The 17,011-nt window shown below is 36.8% G+C and overlaps 1 protein-coding gene across 1 annotated transcript in view; it reads right to left on the bottom strand.

The window, feature by feature from the left end:
• The window catches only part of CORIN (corin, serine peptidase), a gene marked incomplete at both ends in the record, with an annotated part of 135,988 nt that overhangs the window by 31,225 nt on the left and 87,752 nt on the right, over nt 1–17,011 (bottom strand). The window contains 4 exons of the mRNA XM_080343669.1: nt 1,620–1,765; nt 6,707–6,938; nt 12,830–12,928; nt 16,750–16,866. Coding sequence (XP_080199795.1) covers nt 1,620–1,765; nt 6,707–6,938; nt 12,830–12,928; nt 16,750–16,866 — 594 coding nt within the window. The remainder of the gene's footprint in view (nt 1–1,619; nt 1,766–6,706; nt 6,939–12,829; nt 12,929–16,749; nt 16,867–17,011) is intronic.

Here is a 17,011-nt window from a genome sequence, read left to right as displayed (position 1 = left end):
TAGATGTGTTTTGTGGTGTTTTTTCCCTGAAATATTTATGTAAGATTTTAAACTTCCCATGGAAGACGCTCTAACCAACACTGGTAGTTGGTAGGAATCTGGCATTTAGTCAACATAAAATTCTAACAGCAGGTAAACTCAAAACAACTCTGATTAGAACTCTTAATTACTTACACTGTCTCTAAAAGAATACTAAACTCCTCTCCTTTTACATTGATTTTCCAGGAATATCTATTTCCGTGCTAAAATTATCAATAAGCAGTAAATCAGCTTACTAGGCAGAGTCCATCTAACTAAAGTGAGAAATTTTTTTTAATTATAGTTTTTATAAGTGAACAGGAAGAATTTATCCCTAAAAATGGAACACACTAGTCCTGTATGCAGTAGTATATTTAAAATATAACCATTCTATATTACATTCCAAAGCCAAATGATCTAATAACATAGGTTAAAATGTTAAAAGACATTTGATATCTGAGGAAATTAAATCATGTTGTTTTTTTCTTTAACACACCTTGTTGTGCCAAAATCTTTGTTTTCTTTTCTTACACATTGCTGTGTAATAATGGATTCCATCAGCGCACTGCCATAGAGGGAAATTATCTCCTTGTCTCTCAAGTGACCCATGACAGAGGATTTAATTACTATGGTATTACACAACTTTATAAAATCCTCACAGTGATATATGTGCCCACGGACTATACTTGAAGAAATAGTGCTAATGGCTATATATGCCTCACTGGTTCTTCATGATTCCTTCACCATATTCTCAGCAATACATCTTCACTAAAAGAACTATAGACTAACTAGCTTTTGCCCATTGCTTTCTCTGAGTAAGATCAAGGTTATGGAAATTCCGTTATCAACATGTAGGTGAGTAGGAGAAGAGTGAGAACAGAACATGACCAGCATATTGCAGGCCCTGTAGCAAACACCATCTCAGTATTCTCCCAGCTACTTTACTGGTGTTTTCGCAAGAAAAAGAAAAGGCATGTCAAAATTCCCACAGATCTCACATCTGAGGACCCCTGCAGAAGGAAAAGCTGCACAGCTTCTCTCTGCATACACACAAAAAATATCTAGAAGCATTCAAGGCAATTTTATTCTTTTGTTCTACGTTCACAGCCACAATGATGAATTATGGCTGAACTCAAGAACTGAAATTTGTCAGTTGCTACTGAAGGTGGTTTGGTACAACTCTCTACAAAACTTTCCCCAAACAAAAACCAAGAGCAAACAATAGCTGGTAAAGACACTAACATTACAATATTTTTCTCAGAGCTATCGTAAGGCTCAGCTTCTTTAAGACTGCCTCCTGGTTGGAAAGCAGTATTATATCACCTAAATAGGTGAAAAAGTGTAGAAGAAACACAATCAAGCCATAGGTGTGGTGTTAGCAACAAATCTCAACTACTGACTTTCAAAGATTTGGGGAAATTGATACTTCCTCTCTTATCTGAAAACTGTAGGTATCCAAATTCCCTGAAACCAAGTTTGGAATAATTTCCACAGTTTTAATATTATAATTTAAAGAAGAGGTATGGAAAAAAAAAAAATTAGTGACTTTGGGAACCTAATCAAATCTTTCATTTCCTGTTCTATGTATTTATAGGAGTTACCTTCTACATCTTCATCTGGTGTTAGACAAGTTTGGTTGTCTGATTTCTCATCTGGAAACTGAGAGCAATCAGTATCTTCTGGCCACTGCAGACCTACAATCCCAAGCACAGACTCACAGCGTTCCTTAGACTGCACACATAATGTCCTGAGGAGACAAAGTAGAATGGCACAGGGTAAATGTAGTGAAAGTCTTAGAAATCCCCAGTTACTGGAAGTTATTAATTCTAGGCAAAGTTAGAGACAAAAATCAAGAAAAAATCCGTTAATCAGATTTCTTTACATGAAATATATATATCAAAATATATGTTGTTACTGTTGAAACATTTTAAGTTACTGTATGCAGACTACTACCTGAGGGATAACATAATAGCCAAATATAACTACTTAGAAATATTCTCTCCTCTGTAAGGGATAGCAGAGAAGCTTTCTGAAGAAGCACCAATTGCCCTCCTTCAGGACCAAAAGCCAAACACAATTTTGTACCAATTAAATGCTACTTCTTCTCATTAGGCTACCTCAGAAACCATGTGGTTTCAGAAGGACAAAATATTTAAACCTGCAAACAAAAGAGCAGAGAACTCCACAGGGAATTAAATAAAATTAAAAGTTTGGGGGAAATCAAAGCTTGTATTGCACGTGGAAAAAAGGCACCAATAGAGTCCTCCTGCTGGTTTGGTTTGGTTCGGTTTTTTACCATAAAAAGACAGGACTCATCATAAAAAAATATTTTTGTCCATCTAGATTAACATCTTGTCTCTCAAATTATCCAATGTAAAATGCTTCAAAAGTATAAAGAGAAAATGCATAATAGAAAAGTCCCTATTATTTTAAGCATGATATTAAATATTTAGCAACTAGTTTTGCCTAGAATCATAGATGTGCTGTTCATACGAATAGCCTTGTCTTGACTCTGTGGTATTTTGAATCCCTGTTTGTTCCAAGTGCCTTTTTTATTTTTTTTTTAATATTAACTAGGCAGTAGGGGATTAGGAACCTCAACATCCTTCTCATCTCTTCCTCCAAACAGAAACATGTATCATGCTTAACAGCTATTTGTCTACACTGTTCTTAAAAACTCTTCAATTGGTAAGATTTTGTATATTTTCTTATCACTCATTCTCATACACAGACATCTAAATCTATCACTTCCTAGGTTGAACTTCAGTGAACATGGTGAATAATTTATTTATTTTCTCACATCAGCTCACTTCTATCTATTTGAAGGCTTTGATGGGCCCCAATTCTTGTTTCTTGACTCAGCAACTCATTTAATTCCACCTTTTAGATCATGTTTTCTAAACCTATGATCATTTGGACTTTCTCCTACCATTTCAAAGAATATTCTCCTTTGTTCTTATAGGGTGAAAAATATTCAACAGGAGGATCCTACACATTTCTACTTTTTTTTCAGTTTCCTTCATGTCACTTTTAGCTTGTGTTTTATTTAATTTGATTGATTTTTCCAGATTTTTCTTCTAGGAACAGACACTCCTTTCATGGAAGGCATTTTATTCCACTCCTTTTCCTTTGTCTTCTGACCAAGGGACCATTTTTTTTTCCTGCAATAAGCTTCAAGAAATGCAGTGATCAAAACCAAGCAAAGAGATCCATTTAGGATCAATTATTTTATGTTCTTCTGAGAAAACAACAGATTATTAATCTTCTCAAATTTAATTTTGTTTTGGGTGATTGCATGAAGAAGAACCGATGATTTTTCTGTACCAAAGGATTCACCACTGAGTTGAGCAGCTGGAAGGAATGGATGATTGAATTGACATTGGTTAACCATGCTACAGTTACAGACACTTTCCTTTTAGAGCCTTCTCAATATCAAAAAGTTTGACTCACACCACTGTCTAACCTCAGCTTTCCAAATGCCAGAATTTGTATTTATCAATGACAAACCCCCAAAACTAACAACAATAACATGATTAATACATTTTAAAAATTTGATTTTGTTGGCTGAGACCATCTAACCCATATCTGTCCTGCATTCTCTGCAGACTCAAATCTTTGGTCAAAGCTGACACTTTCCAAAAGCTATTGCAAGCCATTTAGTTGTCAGTCTGTAGGGAAAGAATTAAAATTCAAACTAGTGCTCATCAAAGCACATATGGAAGCCTATTGCAATAATATTAGGAAAAATGGAAGAACCACTGGTACTTTTTTTTTTTTTAAATCCTTCCCACATTCCCATACAGGGTCTCACAGCTGGGGTGCCAGAATACCTTGGTAACAGACTTCTTTATTTACTTCTCTATCAAATCTCATCTGTGGTACTGTCTCTGAATCAATCTAAAAAGTTAACAGTTAGCAAGAGTTCACATCACAAAGCAGAGAAATTTCCTCCTTTGTAGGAGAAAGAAATACAAGGCTAAAAAAGAAAAAAAAAAAAAAGTAGCATAGAAATCTGTAATTTTCTGCAATGGAATCCAATCTAACAGCTTTTTAAGTACATGAAGCATATTTAGCAGTTAACTAAAATATGAAGTATCTCTTTACTCTCTCAATTCAAATACAGTAATGAGATGCCTAAATTAATGCCAACACATAAGGGGCATCAGATTTGACCAGGATTATACTTCATTCACATCTGTCACAGTTTTGGAACAACACCAAAGTCAGCTGGTGACTACTTAAATGCACACATAGTGTAATCTCCATGTCATTATAGGCTAATGTGACTAGGAAGGCATTTACTGGTCCCAAAATAAGGGGCATTGATAGACTTCCTAGAAAGTTGTGAACCCAGAATCTCCAGAAGTTGCTAAGCACCTTGCAGAGTCAGTTTACAGGAAAGATAGTTTGTAATTATTAGGAAACAGGGATTTCTAAGCTTAGCCCTTAAGTGTTTCATCCATGAAACTCCATTTGTCTGCAGTGGGAACCCAGCACAAATTTAGCTTCAAAGATTATTTCACCAGACCTGGACTAATATTACAAATGCCTTATGAGAGATGAAGAGTACTGTTCAAATTTGAAAATACTTTTGATAAATCAATGAATGGCCTCAATAACAGCAAGTTCAGTTCTTAAAATAAAAACCCCTTCACCTGTGTTCCTTAAACAAAACTTCATTAAGACCATTATAGTTAACAAGCAAAGCATGACGGTCATACTAGTAACACAAAGGCAATGAAAAACCTTGCAAAGCAGGGACAGACGTTTTATACAGAGAGAGTAGAATTAAAATAATTTAGTTATATCACCTAGAATGAAGAGATGAGTGTGCCAGTACTAAAAAAAAATACATCTAATACCCTCCAAGGTATCCCTTCCTGATAAAGTCTCTATTTTTGACCTAACACAAGAGGGAAACCTGAAAACAGTTATAAAAGTAGAGCTCTGAAGCCTAGGATACGAAATTTTATGTTGTATATTCAATTTGATCTAAACGTGATGTTATCCTACATTGAGCAGGAAATTAGACCAAATGACTTCCAGAGGTCCCCTTCAAACTAAATTATTCTAGTGTTTCTACAAGCTCCTCTTCATGTGTTTAATATCTTAAATTTGAAGACTATTCAACTGTATTGTGAATACATCATAAAATCTGTTAGCTATGTATGTAGTTGCTAAAGCAAACAGCCTCAGTTTTACTTTTTTCCCTCTACATTAGAATAAGTTATCTGAATTTTATTAGTTAACTTGTACTAAGAAGCACATCAGTGCACAAGGAAATGTTATCTATTTTTCAACAACATAAAATGGTAGGAAATCTTAGGACATGCATTGCAATTTTCAATGCACTTTTCCAATACAGTAGATGTTAATTGATCAATACTGTCAGGGTAGGCCCAATAAAAGAGATAGAAAGACAGTATGAGACGGCTCTAGCAGCTGGTAGCTCAAAGAGCTCTGCCTGCTGCTCAGGTTTATTAGCTCTGCTAACCTGCAAGAACTGCTGCTACCAAAGCCATAGGATTTGCAGAACATAGTCTCTTTTGAACAGACACAGGAATAACTCTGAAAAGTACAGTCAATTGACGAGGATGGTAGAAAAGTTAATCTGACAAGCAGAAAGCCTGAGTTAGTCTACAATTCAGAATGATGTGGCACTCTTCTAATTTAGAAAGGCAAGCATGCATTAAAATCCCAGTTTTTGTTAACAGTATTTGGATAGTCTTTGCATAGATAAAGTGATATACTAATGCAAGGAACTATTACAAATACTAATGTTCCAAATTTAGTTAATTGAGTCTATGTTTGAATACCCTCTATAGTGGTGCGATTCTAATATAAATCCACAGAAATGGAAAATGCTTCATACATAGTTCACAGCATCCTTCTGGACAAGTTGTCCAACCATGGGATGAACTGGCTCATGATGCATTGGGTGAAGAACTGGCTGAAGGGCAGAGCTCGAAGGGTTGTTGTGAAGGGTTGTTGTGAATACATCTGACTGGCAACTAGTCATGAGTGGTGTTCCTCAGGGTTCAATTCTAGGGCCAGTTCTGTTCAATATATTTATCAATGGCCTGGATGCAGGAGTTGAATACTCCATTAGCAAGTTTGCTGATGATAGCAAGATAGGAGGTGCTGTTGACTCTCTTGAGGGTCAAGAGACCTTACACAGGTATCCAGATAGACTGGAGCATTAGGCTACGATTAATGGGATGAAATTTAACAAGTTCAAATGCTGGATCCTGCACCTAGGACAGAGTAACGCTGGACACAAGTATAAATGTGGAGAGGAGTGGCAGTTGGACTTGACGATCATTGTAGGTCTGTTCCAACTAAAATATTCTATTCTATTCTATTCTATTCTGTTCTGTTCTATTCTATTCTATTCTATTCTATTCTATTCTATTCTATTCTATTCTATTCTATTCTATTCTATTCTATTCTATATATACATTTTGAAAATGATTGAACTGCTATCCCTCTCCTTGTTTGGGATACTTCAGATACTAATCATACACATGTAATGAACTGCATTTAGTGATCTTACAGAATATTGTTCTCTACCTTTTGCTATGGAATTCCAAAGCAAAATTTCTGACATTTTCAATGGAAACAGAAAACTTGGCAAGACTAACATAACAGACATTGTCAGTCAAGAATTAAATGAAGTGCAATATAATACCTGCAAGGTGGGATCCGCTGATTTGTATGGGGGTCACATTTAGGTACTAAGATTGTACAGGCAAAAAACATGAGGTATTTGTAGCAGTTGGTCTGAACCAAGGCTGGGAAAAGAGAAGACTCCCAGCTGACAGAGGCTTCCTTCTGTGTTCTGTGGCCCAGGTAGTTTGGGTAATAAGTATAGTTGTAAGGCAAGTTCATACAGAGTTCCAGAGTAATTGGTTCACACTGACCTTTCACAGAAAGAAAACAAAAAAAGAACACAAATGGTGTGAGACTAAATGAAACAGAGAAGGAATAATTACAAAATTACTTAACAAATTTAGTAGTCTGGGGATTTCCTCTCAGGCTTGAGAAACTCTAAGTTTCAGAGCTCAAGACCCCATATGAGACTACTCATACCAGTAAAGAAAGCTGGGTTTGACCTCTGCCTGCCTAATAACCCATTCAGAGACTTATATTCCCTTACCAATATGCATTAACTTCCTGAGTGACATCCTAGCTACAAGTCCTTTTGATTCCGCAGACTATAGCTACATACAAAAAAATCCAGCTTTTAGGGGATTTAGGAGTATTTTGGATTAAAATTGTACAAATTGGTAGCCAAAACTATTTATCTTTCAATTTTCCATCTCAACAGAAAACAACAGACAGAATTTCACTTGAAATTCATTTTTTATCTAACATTCAGACCAATGTGAAATTATTTATTTTTATTTACTTTTGCAATATGAGAAAATTTTCCATGAAAAAGTGTACTATTCAAAAGTTTGCTATCAAAAGACCACTTTTATTTGTTTATTTTGGAAGGAAATGTATCTTAACATTATTAACATTCTGTCAGCAAGGTGCTAGTGCCGGTTGCCAGCACAGGGTGGCAACTGTGTGACCCTATAGCTGGATCTTTGAGAGGAAGCTGAAAGATCTAACAGTCAGTTATTCAGCTGATGAGCAGAACTGGCCAGCCTTTCTTGGACTGGCATTCCCTGTTATAACCTCTTTTATTATTTACCTCTAATCTGAGGATAACAAAGCTCATTTTATATACAGCATTTCCTCCCTGCTAAATCCTTGCATGCTGCCAATACTGAACTCTTTCTGTTGTCTCAAACCACTTAGTCCCAGCTATGGGCTATTTAGGTTCAAAGACTTCAACAATACTCCTCACATTATTGCCATTTCCTTTTCTTCATGATGAACTCTCCCTTGTCCTCTCGCACTTCAGCCCCAGATGCCCAGATCAGTTTGCTTTTGTCTTTTGCCTTTTCTCCAGCTAGCATCTTTTCTTAATTTGTACAGAATATTACATGTTCATCAGTATTTAATGATGAAACCCAAGTAAATTAACACAAATGTACAAGCAATGTTCTAAGGGTTTGTATAACATAACAACATTATTAAAGGGTAGAAATACACGTACATCATTCTCTCTTTTGTTATGGCTCACATTTATAGGGATTTAGGGGGATTCTAGAAGAAAATCTAGTCCCCTGAAATGCCCTTGTAGGATAGCTCTTCACATGTTTTCAATATGATGATGCAATTTTCACACTGTGTTTAGAAACCTTCTGTCACATGTGGAAAAGCGTCATTGTAGGTTTGAAAATAATAACTCTCGTGCCTAATTCCCTACGATCCACAGGCAGAGTAACAAACAGAACATACACTCCAGGGGAACATCTGACTGAATTTAAGTAACCCCAATGTTAATCTTTCCTTCTGATATCTGTCCGACAGTTCAAGAGATCTTGCTACTCCCTCATTCATAGTGTATGTAAGTACAACCTAATGAGTGGAAACACTGCATAGATTATGCCTGGGTTTCATATATTCATGTATTTACTATTAATATGCTCTACATACTATATAGAAACTAGTTCCAAACATAGTAACAGAAGTGAATGGGATATTTCACAGAATCGCAGAATGGCTAAAGTCAGAAGGGACCTCTGGAGCTCATCTGCTCAAGCAGGTCCACCTAGAGCCAGTTGTACAGAACCATGCTCGGATGGCTTTTGACTGTCTCCAAGGACGGAGACTTCACAACTTCTCTAGATAACAGAGTTATCTAGATCAGTCACCCTTGCAGTAAAATAAGTGATTCCTTATGTTCAGAGGGAACCTGCTGTGTTTTGGTTTGTGCCCATTGCCTCTGGTCCTGTCACTGATCACTGAAATAGCTTGGCTCTGTCTTCCTTACACTCTCCAGAGCGAGCAGATATTTGTTCTCTTATCCTAAATACATTTTAACTGCATTGTGATGCAGAGCCTAAACTGATCAAACATTATGGCACATGGAGAACATTCATCATATTCAATACTGTGAAATGTGGCCTATGCTTTGGAATTTTCCAACCAAAGAGTTATTTGGGCCAGAAAACACTGCTTTGTCAAAACAAATTTTCCCTGGGAATTCTCAACTCTTACCAAAGATTAAATAACCCTGGTCAAAATATGAACAGTGAAAATAACATGAAAAAAGAAAATAGTACTTCCAGATGTTGGGAAAGAAAAATCTCCCCCAAATTCTCTTGCTGTTCCATTGTGTATAAACAATTAAATATTCACTGGACCAGACGGGGAGAAAGAGAAATGATCCAGGAGTCTAATTCAGATTATGATTTACTCCTGCTGAGAATTACAGACTGTTGCCCATATTATGATGAGGCAACATCTCCACTAAAAAGCTCTTGGGTTTCTCATGATATGGAATACGAACATAGTTTTAGAACTCAAATATCACATGTCAAAAAGTGTTTTTCGCTATCTTGTAACGTAGTCCTAGCCACTCAAATATTTTCCAAAATTGCTGTCCATATATAAAATGGGATACAAGAATGTCCTTTGATCAGGAAAAGATTTTGGACCTCAGTACAAACTGCTGTCTCATACTGATTTATCCTCAAGGAAGATGAGTCAAAGAAAGAAAGCACACTTTCAGGTCTTTCTCATTTTGAGACAACTGAATTGCAGTCACACTGCTTGGAAGACTCTTGGAAGACTGTAGTCACTGTTTAAGAAAGGTAATTTGCTTAAAAGATAATTGCTCCCTGAGTACATAAGAACCATAGGCTACTGTGGGAATTTACATATTTTCCTACTTGTTGGGTAAGGCTGCTGCTGGTGCCTTGTTTGCCAGCCAAACAGAGGACCTGTCTTATGCACAGCTGGTGACTAAAGAGCCATCGGTTTTAAGTCCAGTGTTGATTCTGTCGCAATATATCGGATACATTTTATGTGTTCTTTACTAAGCAGTTTAAGTATTTAAAAATGAATATTACAAAATACTGTCTTTTTTGACCTGAGTAAATGTAAAGTTGCTTTAGTTTTAAACACAGAACCATAGAGTCATAGAATAGTTTGGGTTAGAAGAGACCTTAAAGATCATCTAGTTCCAATTCCCCTGCCATGGGAAGGGACATCTTCCTCTAGACCAGGTTGCTCAAAGCTCCATCCCTTGTCCTGTCACTACATGCCCTTGCAAAAAGTCCTCTCCAGCTTTCTTGTAGGCTCCCTTTAGTTAATGGAAGGCTGCTACCAGGTTTCCTTGGCTGAACAACCCCAACTCTCTCAGTCTGTCTTTACAGGAGAGGTACTCCAGCCCCCTGATCATCTTCATGACCCTCTTCTGGACTCGCTTCATCAGGTCTATGTCCTTATGCTGGGAGCCCCAAAGCTGGATGCAACACTCTATGTGAGGTCTCACAAGAACAGAATAGACGGAAAGAATCACCTGCCTTGACCTGTTGGTCATACTTCTTTTGATGCAGCCCAGGATACAGCTGGCTTTCTGGGCTACAAGGGCACATTGCCATGTCATGTTGAGCTTCTCTTCAATCAACAACCTCAAGTCCTTCTCCTCGGGGATGCTCTAAATCCATTAGCTGCCCAGCCTGTATTTGTGCTTGGGATTGTCATACAAATTGCCGTATGAAACAGGGTTTCGTGTAACATCTGATAAGTTTTCAAGGCATTATAAGTAAAGAAGCTTTGAAACAGCAGATAGAAATATGGAAGACCCTGTTCCTAGGTAAACCACAGTTTTGTGGCAAAGTCAGTAATGCTCAAATAAATGAGATGAATCTTCAAATGGAGAAACTGAGAAGCAACACCTGTTCTTAGAGGCACAGGCTGCTAAAGCTGCCACTTCTCCTGCAGGCAGAAAGATCTGGGACTAAACATCCTTCACTTGGCAGCAAAAAGAAAGGTAAGAAAAAAGTGGATCTGCTGCTCACTGGGGCAGAGGAACTAGTGACGTGTGACATGGAAAAGATCAAGGTACTCAATGCCTTTTCTCCCTCAGTTTCCACTGAGGAATGTCATTGGAAGGTTGCTTTATATTATCTTCAAAATGTTACAGCAACCCTGGCACCTGATGACTGGAAAAAGGCAAACATGACATCCATCTTTGGGAAGAGCAAAAAAAGGGTGGCTGGGAGTAGCCAGCATGGATTTGTCAGGAGAAAATCATGCATGATTAATCTGATGGCTGTCTCTGATGACTGCCTGTCATTCCCCTTTATTCAGCACTTTTGCATATCTAGAGTATTGTGTCCTGTTTTTTGGCTCTCCAATTCATAAGAGAAATCAATATACTGGAATGGGGTCAGTGGAAGGCCACCAAGCAGGTTAGCGGACCAGATCACATGATCTACAGGCAAAAGCTTGGAAAACAGGGTTTGTTCAGCCATCAAAAGGGAAGGCTAAGGGCAGATCTTATTGCTGTTAACACTTACCTAATGTGAAGTTATAAAGCAGTAAAGCAGACACAGCCAGACTCTTAGAAGCGCACAGGAACAGGATGAAAGGCAGAAGGCACAAGTTGTAACACAGAGAATTCCAGTTACAGATATGCAAAAAAAGTTTTTACCATGAGAGTGGCCTAACACTTGTTCCAACAAGTCTCCCAGAAGGACTGTGGAATCTCTGTCCCTGGAGATAGTAAAAACTCAGCCACACAAGGTCACGGGCCACATAACTTATTTGGGACTGCTTTGATCAGGAGTTTGAAGTAGTTGACCAAAAATGTGAAGTAACTTCCTTCTAATGCTAAACATGGTACTTATGATTGTCCCTTTTGAAAAGTTAGGAGAAGCACTGGTAGAAGCACATGTAGAGCCTATATGCCCAGGTATCTGATAGCTTTACTTTAGCAACATCTAAAAGGCCCCAGAAGGAACGGTCCTTGTCTCAAACAAACACTTGTGAGTGACAATCACAACTTTAGAGAGATTCCAGAGTTTGGACTAGTTGATCTTCCCATATCCAGCCTAAATGGAATAACATTATCCAAACAAATTACCATATAGTACCAAGCCATACCTTGCAGAGATAACTGCTCACCACAAAGCAGTTGTAGAATATGTCTACACACTCATATGTAAGTGAAGGTAAGCCTGTACATGTGTCGAGGTGACCTGAACTCACGTGACTGTATTAATACATCGCAAAGTTTTAACTAATTCTGAATAATTTTGATCCAGTTGTGCCCCCATTTCAAAACTTCACCAAATATACTTCTTTTGAGCATCTGTTCTGAGTGTGGCACTGCACAAGCGAACAAGAGCTACTCAAAAGCAAGTGTACAGTGTGTAGAGGAGGCTTGCATGGAATAGTATAGTATAGGACACAGAAATGAAAATACACAGTGTTAAAGACCCTGATCCTCTACAATGTATATTGGTCAGAGAATAAATAATTTTGCCTTTGAATATCAAAACTATCACATCATAAAAGTTCTCCAAACTATTAAACACAGTACCGTGTTTTCTTGTATTTTGAAAATAAACTACACAACACTACACTTACACTATGTTGTTTACTTTATGTAAACACTGAATGTAATTAAATTTTAAGAAAAAGTGCAACCGTAAACACCCATTAAGAACATACCAGAAGGGAAAATATTTCCGTGTCGAATGTTATGAATATCTCTTAGCACATAAATGATCAAGAGTCATGATGAAACTTATGTTTCAACCTTGCCATTTTCTATACTCAATCATTACACAGGAGCATTAGATAGTAAATTAAAGTAAATTACTTACTGTGTCCTACCCTGCATCCTCATTATACTGTAAAAGACCCTAAAATTGTGACAGTATGAAGCATGTGACCTACTTACTGCAGTTTGTCTGGCTGTTTCTCATCTCACAGAGAGAAGTTCCACAGGGATCAGGACAGGAATCACATCTCTGGTCTCCACCCTGACAGAGGGTTTGACCTGAAGAAAATAGAAAATTACTACTCCAATTATTTACCAGACTGATAAAAATCACTGGAGTGCAGCAATGAGAAGATACAGGGTTTGTACTAAAATTAGGTATTTCCTTTATGTAGCTGAATAAGAACCCTACAGCATTTCAAGTGCAATAAGGAGATGTTGTAAGGAAGAAAAGTGTGCAGCACTGTCCAGATGTCGCTTTTCTTTACTCCTATGCTTAATATAAGAATTTATATCCCAGTTTCTGAATGAGAGGTATAAATCTCTGAAAGCCATTTACCATGATTTTCTGGGAGAGTATGAAAAGTCATGTAAATCAGATTTCAAAGAGAACAATAAGTCCTAGCTGAAAGAAAATGCCCTCTGAGAATTATTCTTCAGTGTCATTCAGTTGATCTGCTTCTCATTAGAGCTGAAGCTCTATTGCCCTTCTCTGACTAGTTCAAAAAAGAACACCACCACCACCAAAAAAGCCAAAAAGGCTATTGTCCTAAAAATGGAATGCAGAGTAACTAAAAGCAGCACTCCATCAAAAAGTTTCTGAGCACATTACCTGGGTAATTACCTTCTCTGACAAATCCCTGGGCTCCTCTCTGTCTCACAGTATTGATAGCTCCTTTTTAAACCATTAAATTCTCTCTTCAACATGACTTTTGCAAATTCTCTCATTTCATTTACTGTTCTGTTCACCGAGACTTAACAGTTTGGATTTTATCATCTTGTCCTGTTTAAAAGTGTTTATTGCAACTATTCCTTAGTGTTTGGATTGCACTACTGTCCACAAACATTAATCATTCAGTCATGGCATCCTTGCATTTGGCATACAAAATATGCTGAAGAAACACCCTGTTTCAATGACCTTGACAACAACCTTGTCCCAACGAACTGATGAGGTAGTTATATCTATTCATAATTATGTGGATTTACTTCCCTTCATACATGTTACATATTGAAGCAATTGAGGTACTTTCTTTTACTGTAGCAATTGACTGTCATATTTTACAGATGCATCTGATTGCAAACTGGAACTTGAAAAGTAGGGAAAGCCTTTTGACTTCTAAAGCTATCACAAATCTTTAAAATCGAATTAATTTTTAAAGTTTGCTCCAACTCCTCCTTATCCCGCAGTGGAAGAGTTTCTCAATTCTTTAAAAATGCCCGTGCTACAGTACAAATTCTTTTGATCCTAGCACAATCAATGCTGAATTTCTATAAACACACCTTATCCTGTCTTTTGAAGGGGCCACAGAACCAGCTGTGTGTACATCTATATTAGATTTCTAATATGTCACAAAATGAATGACAGCAGTAATGTTAACAGATGTCATATCTTAAGCTTCCTTAAGGTATGTAGCAAAGGAGACCATTTTTCTCATTTGGATACAGGTGAGTACATGGTCATTTGTAATCTCTATGTGTATATACTTGTACCACAGGGTGTTTCAAAAAGATGGACCCAGTTTCAAAGCAGGATACAGGGTCTTTCAAAAAGATGGACCCCATTTGAAATCACTATATCTCTGCAACCATCCATGAATGAAAGTCTTACCACTTGACAGGGTGGGGCACAGAGTTTCAAGTGATTACCACTAGATGCCTCTATTCTGTAGAGTACAAATTTTTGTGTAATTGTAACACGTTTACATCATGAAATATACTGCTTTGAAATCTGGACCATCTTTTTGAAACACCCTGTATTACATAAGGTCCCTGTATCCTTCTACAGGCAAGTGGCAAGTCATCATATCTTGACCACAAATTTCTATGCTGATTTCACATATTTACTGTGTGTGTGTAACAAAACAGATATTCCAGATCACTTCAGCCCTACCTTCACTGCCTCTGCTAGGCGTATCCAAATTTTTGACTGCAGAGCAGAGAAGTCTTTGTATTAACTGTACATCCTATTACATTTTCTGTAGTTACTGAAATCAATGACATACATCAGAAATACAAAAGAAAGTTGCAAACAAGAATTCTGCCTTGCTTTGACATGGACTTTGCAAGTAACTAAAAGGAATAATCAAAATGAAGTCCAAATTCTGCCTATGCATGCTCATGCAAATTTAGGACGGGCAGAATATGGTTACATAAAGGAAGAATCTTGCTCTACACAATACTGCAAAATATTAGACAGAGGTTTAGGTGCATTAAATAATGAATAATAAGAACAAGGAAAACTTTCATATTTAAAAGCTTTGCAGTTTAAAGCTAAGCACAAAAATCTTTTAGCATATAGTGAGATCATTGATTACATAATTATCATTCCATTCTACTCCTCTGTACTTAATATCCTTCAATCAGTATCTGTTCATCTGTCCAAAAAAATACTTTTAACCATTTCTTCAACATCCGTAGAGGCAAAAAGCAATGCAAACAAAATACATAACTGACTTCTAGCCCAGATCATACATCAACGTTTTCAGTGAAATTCACTTTTACTGGTGATAAACAAATTTTAGAGGATTAAGTTGGGTGAAATTTTGAAAGTCGAAATAGCTGCTTATATAATCCTCTAAATAGTTTTGTACTTTTCAGTTTATCCCATTCTCCTCCCTCATCTCTTTTATATTAGAAATTATAGTTTCATTATCAGCAACAAAATCATAAGATCGTGGAATTGATAGAATAAGATTGCAATTGAATATCAGGAAAGATGAAGAATAAAAACTGAGAATTTTGTGAGATTGAACCGTCACAACTAAGGACAAAACTTGGTCCTTGGTTTTTAGATTGCCACAGTTAGAACTGGAAGAAATTTCATGCAAGACCTTTTGCAATGGCAACATTAATTGTGAAGAAGAATAATGGTGCTTTCTGTGTTTCAACTTCACAATTACTTTTTGGAATTGAGATGTCTAAATTAGAGCAGGAAGATCCCAAAACTTATTACGAACAGAAGGGACTGATTAGACACAGTCAGGAAAGGATTTCTTCTAGACCATTTTCATAAAGAAATGAGGCTTACATAATCACACTGTGTATTTATCTTATAATTGCAGGTCTGTTCTACTCTAATAACTTTTGAATAGGTTGTGCTGTTAACACTGCATCTGACAGCACTAGAGTTTTCCAAACAAAGTGAATTCCTTTAATTTCCTAAAAATAAGGTTCACAAGAGAAAGACAATAATAATTCCCGCATTGAAGGAAAGGCTGCAATCTGAACGTATACCTTACTAGAAACAAGAGAATTACATGTGAAAAATACCTTCAAATGTTGAAACCATCACAACATGACAACATCTCTTTCTGAGTGTCAACATGTACTACAGGACACAAGTCTTTGGGAAACCAATTGTGGGGCTCAAGAAACTGCCTGCTTTCCTTGTCTTTCATACAATCCATTAAGAGACAGCTATTAAGTAGCCCTGAAAACTTACATTCTCATATATTTTCCCTTAGTCGCACTAAATCAATAGCTTATTTATGAAAACATCCTTTCTCTACTCCCAAGTTCTGACGAAAAAAATATTTTCATGTGAAAATTCCTCTTCAAACAACATCAGTTCCTGTGATAGTGGCTTGTAATTGCTGCTGACAATGTGAATATGAATTAATGTATTTCAAGTAATAGCTGATCATGTCAGATAACCAAATTCTATGCTATATATCACCTCCATTTAATTTTTTATGTTGTTAAGGACTAATAAAACTCTGCTTACAACTTCCTGTGTAAAAGCAGACACCAACCAGCCTCAGCAAGTGTTATTTGAACAGCAAAGAAAGTAAATTTGTGAGACAGTTTTAGCTAAAGGCACTTTAGAATAAAGCAGTCAACAGCAGGTTCGGTAACAAGAGTAAAATGAAGCACATTCTTACTTTCACTGCAGTTTTCTTCATCACTTCCATCTTTGCAGTCATTATCTCCATCACATTGGAATGCACTAGGAATACACTGCCCATTTCTGCATTCTACCAGACCCTGACTATGACATGCTAGAGAGAAAAAAAAAACAAAACATGATATTCTGATCAACTTCGGTTAATGAAGGTCTTAATTATTTTTAAACATCATCTTGCAGTTGTTTTAGGAGGAGATGATAATGCTACTTAGCACTGAAGGTCAGTAGACATTTTTATT

The sequence above is a fragment of the Nesoenas mayeri genome, assembly GCF_963082525.1.
Source record: "Nesoenas mayeri genome assembly, chromosome: 4".
In the NCBI taxonomy this organism is placed as follows: Eukaryota; Metazoa; Chordata; class Aves; order Columbiformes; family Columbidae; genus Nesoenas; species Nesoenas mayeri.
This window is presented reverse-complemented; position numbering and strand designations above follow the sequence as displayed.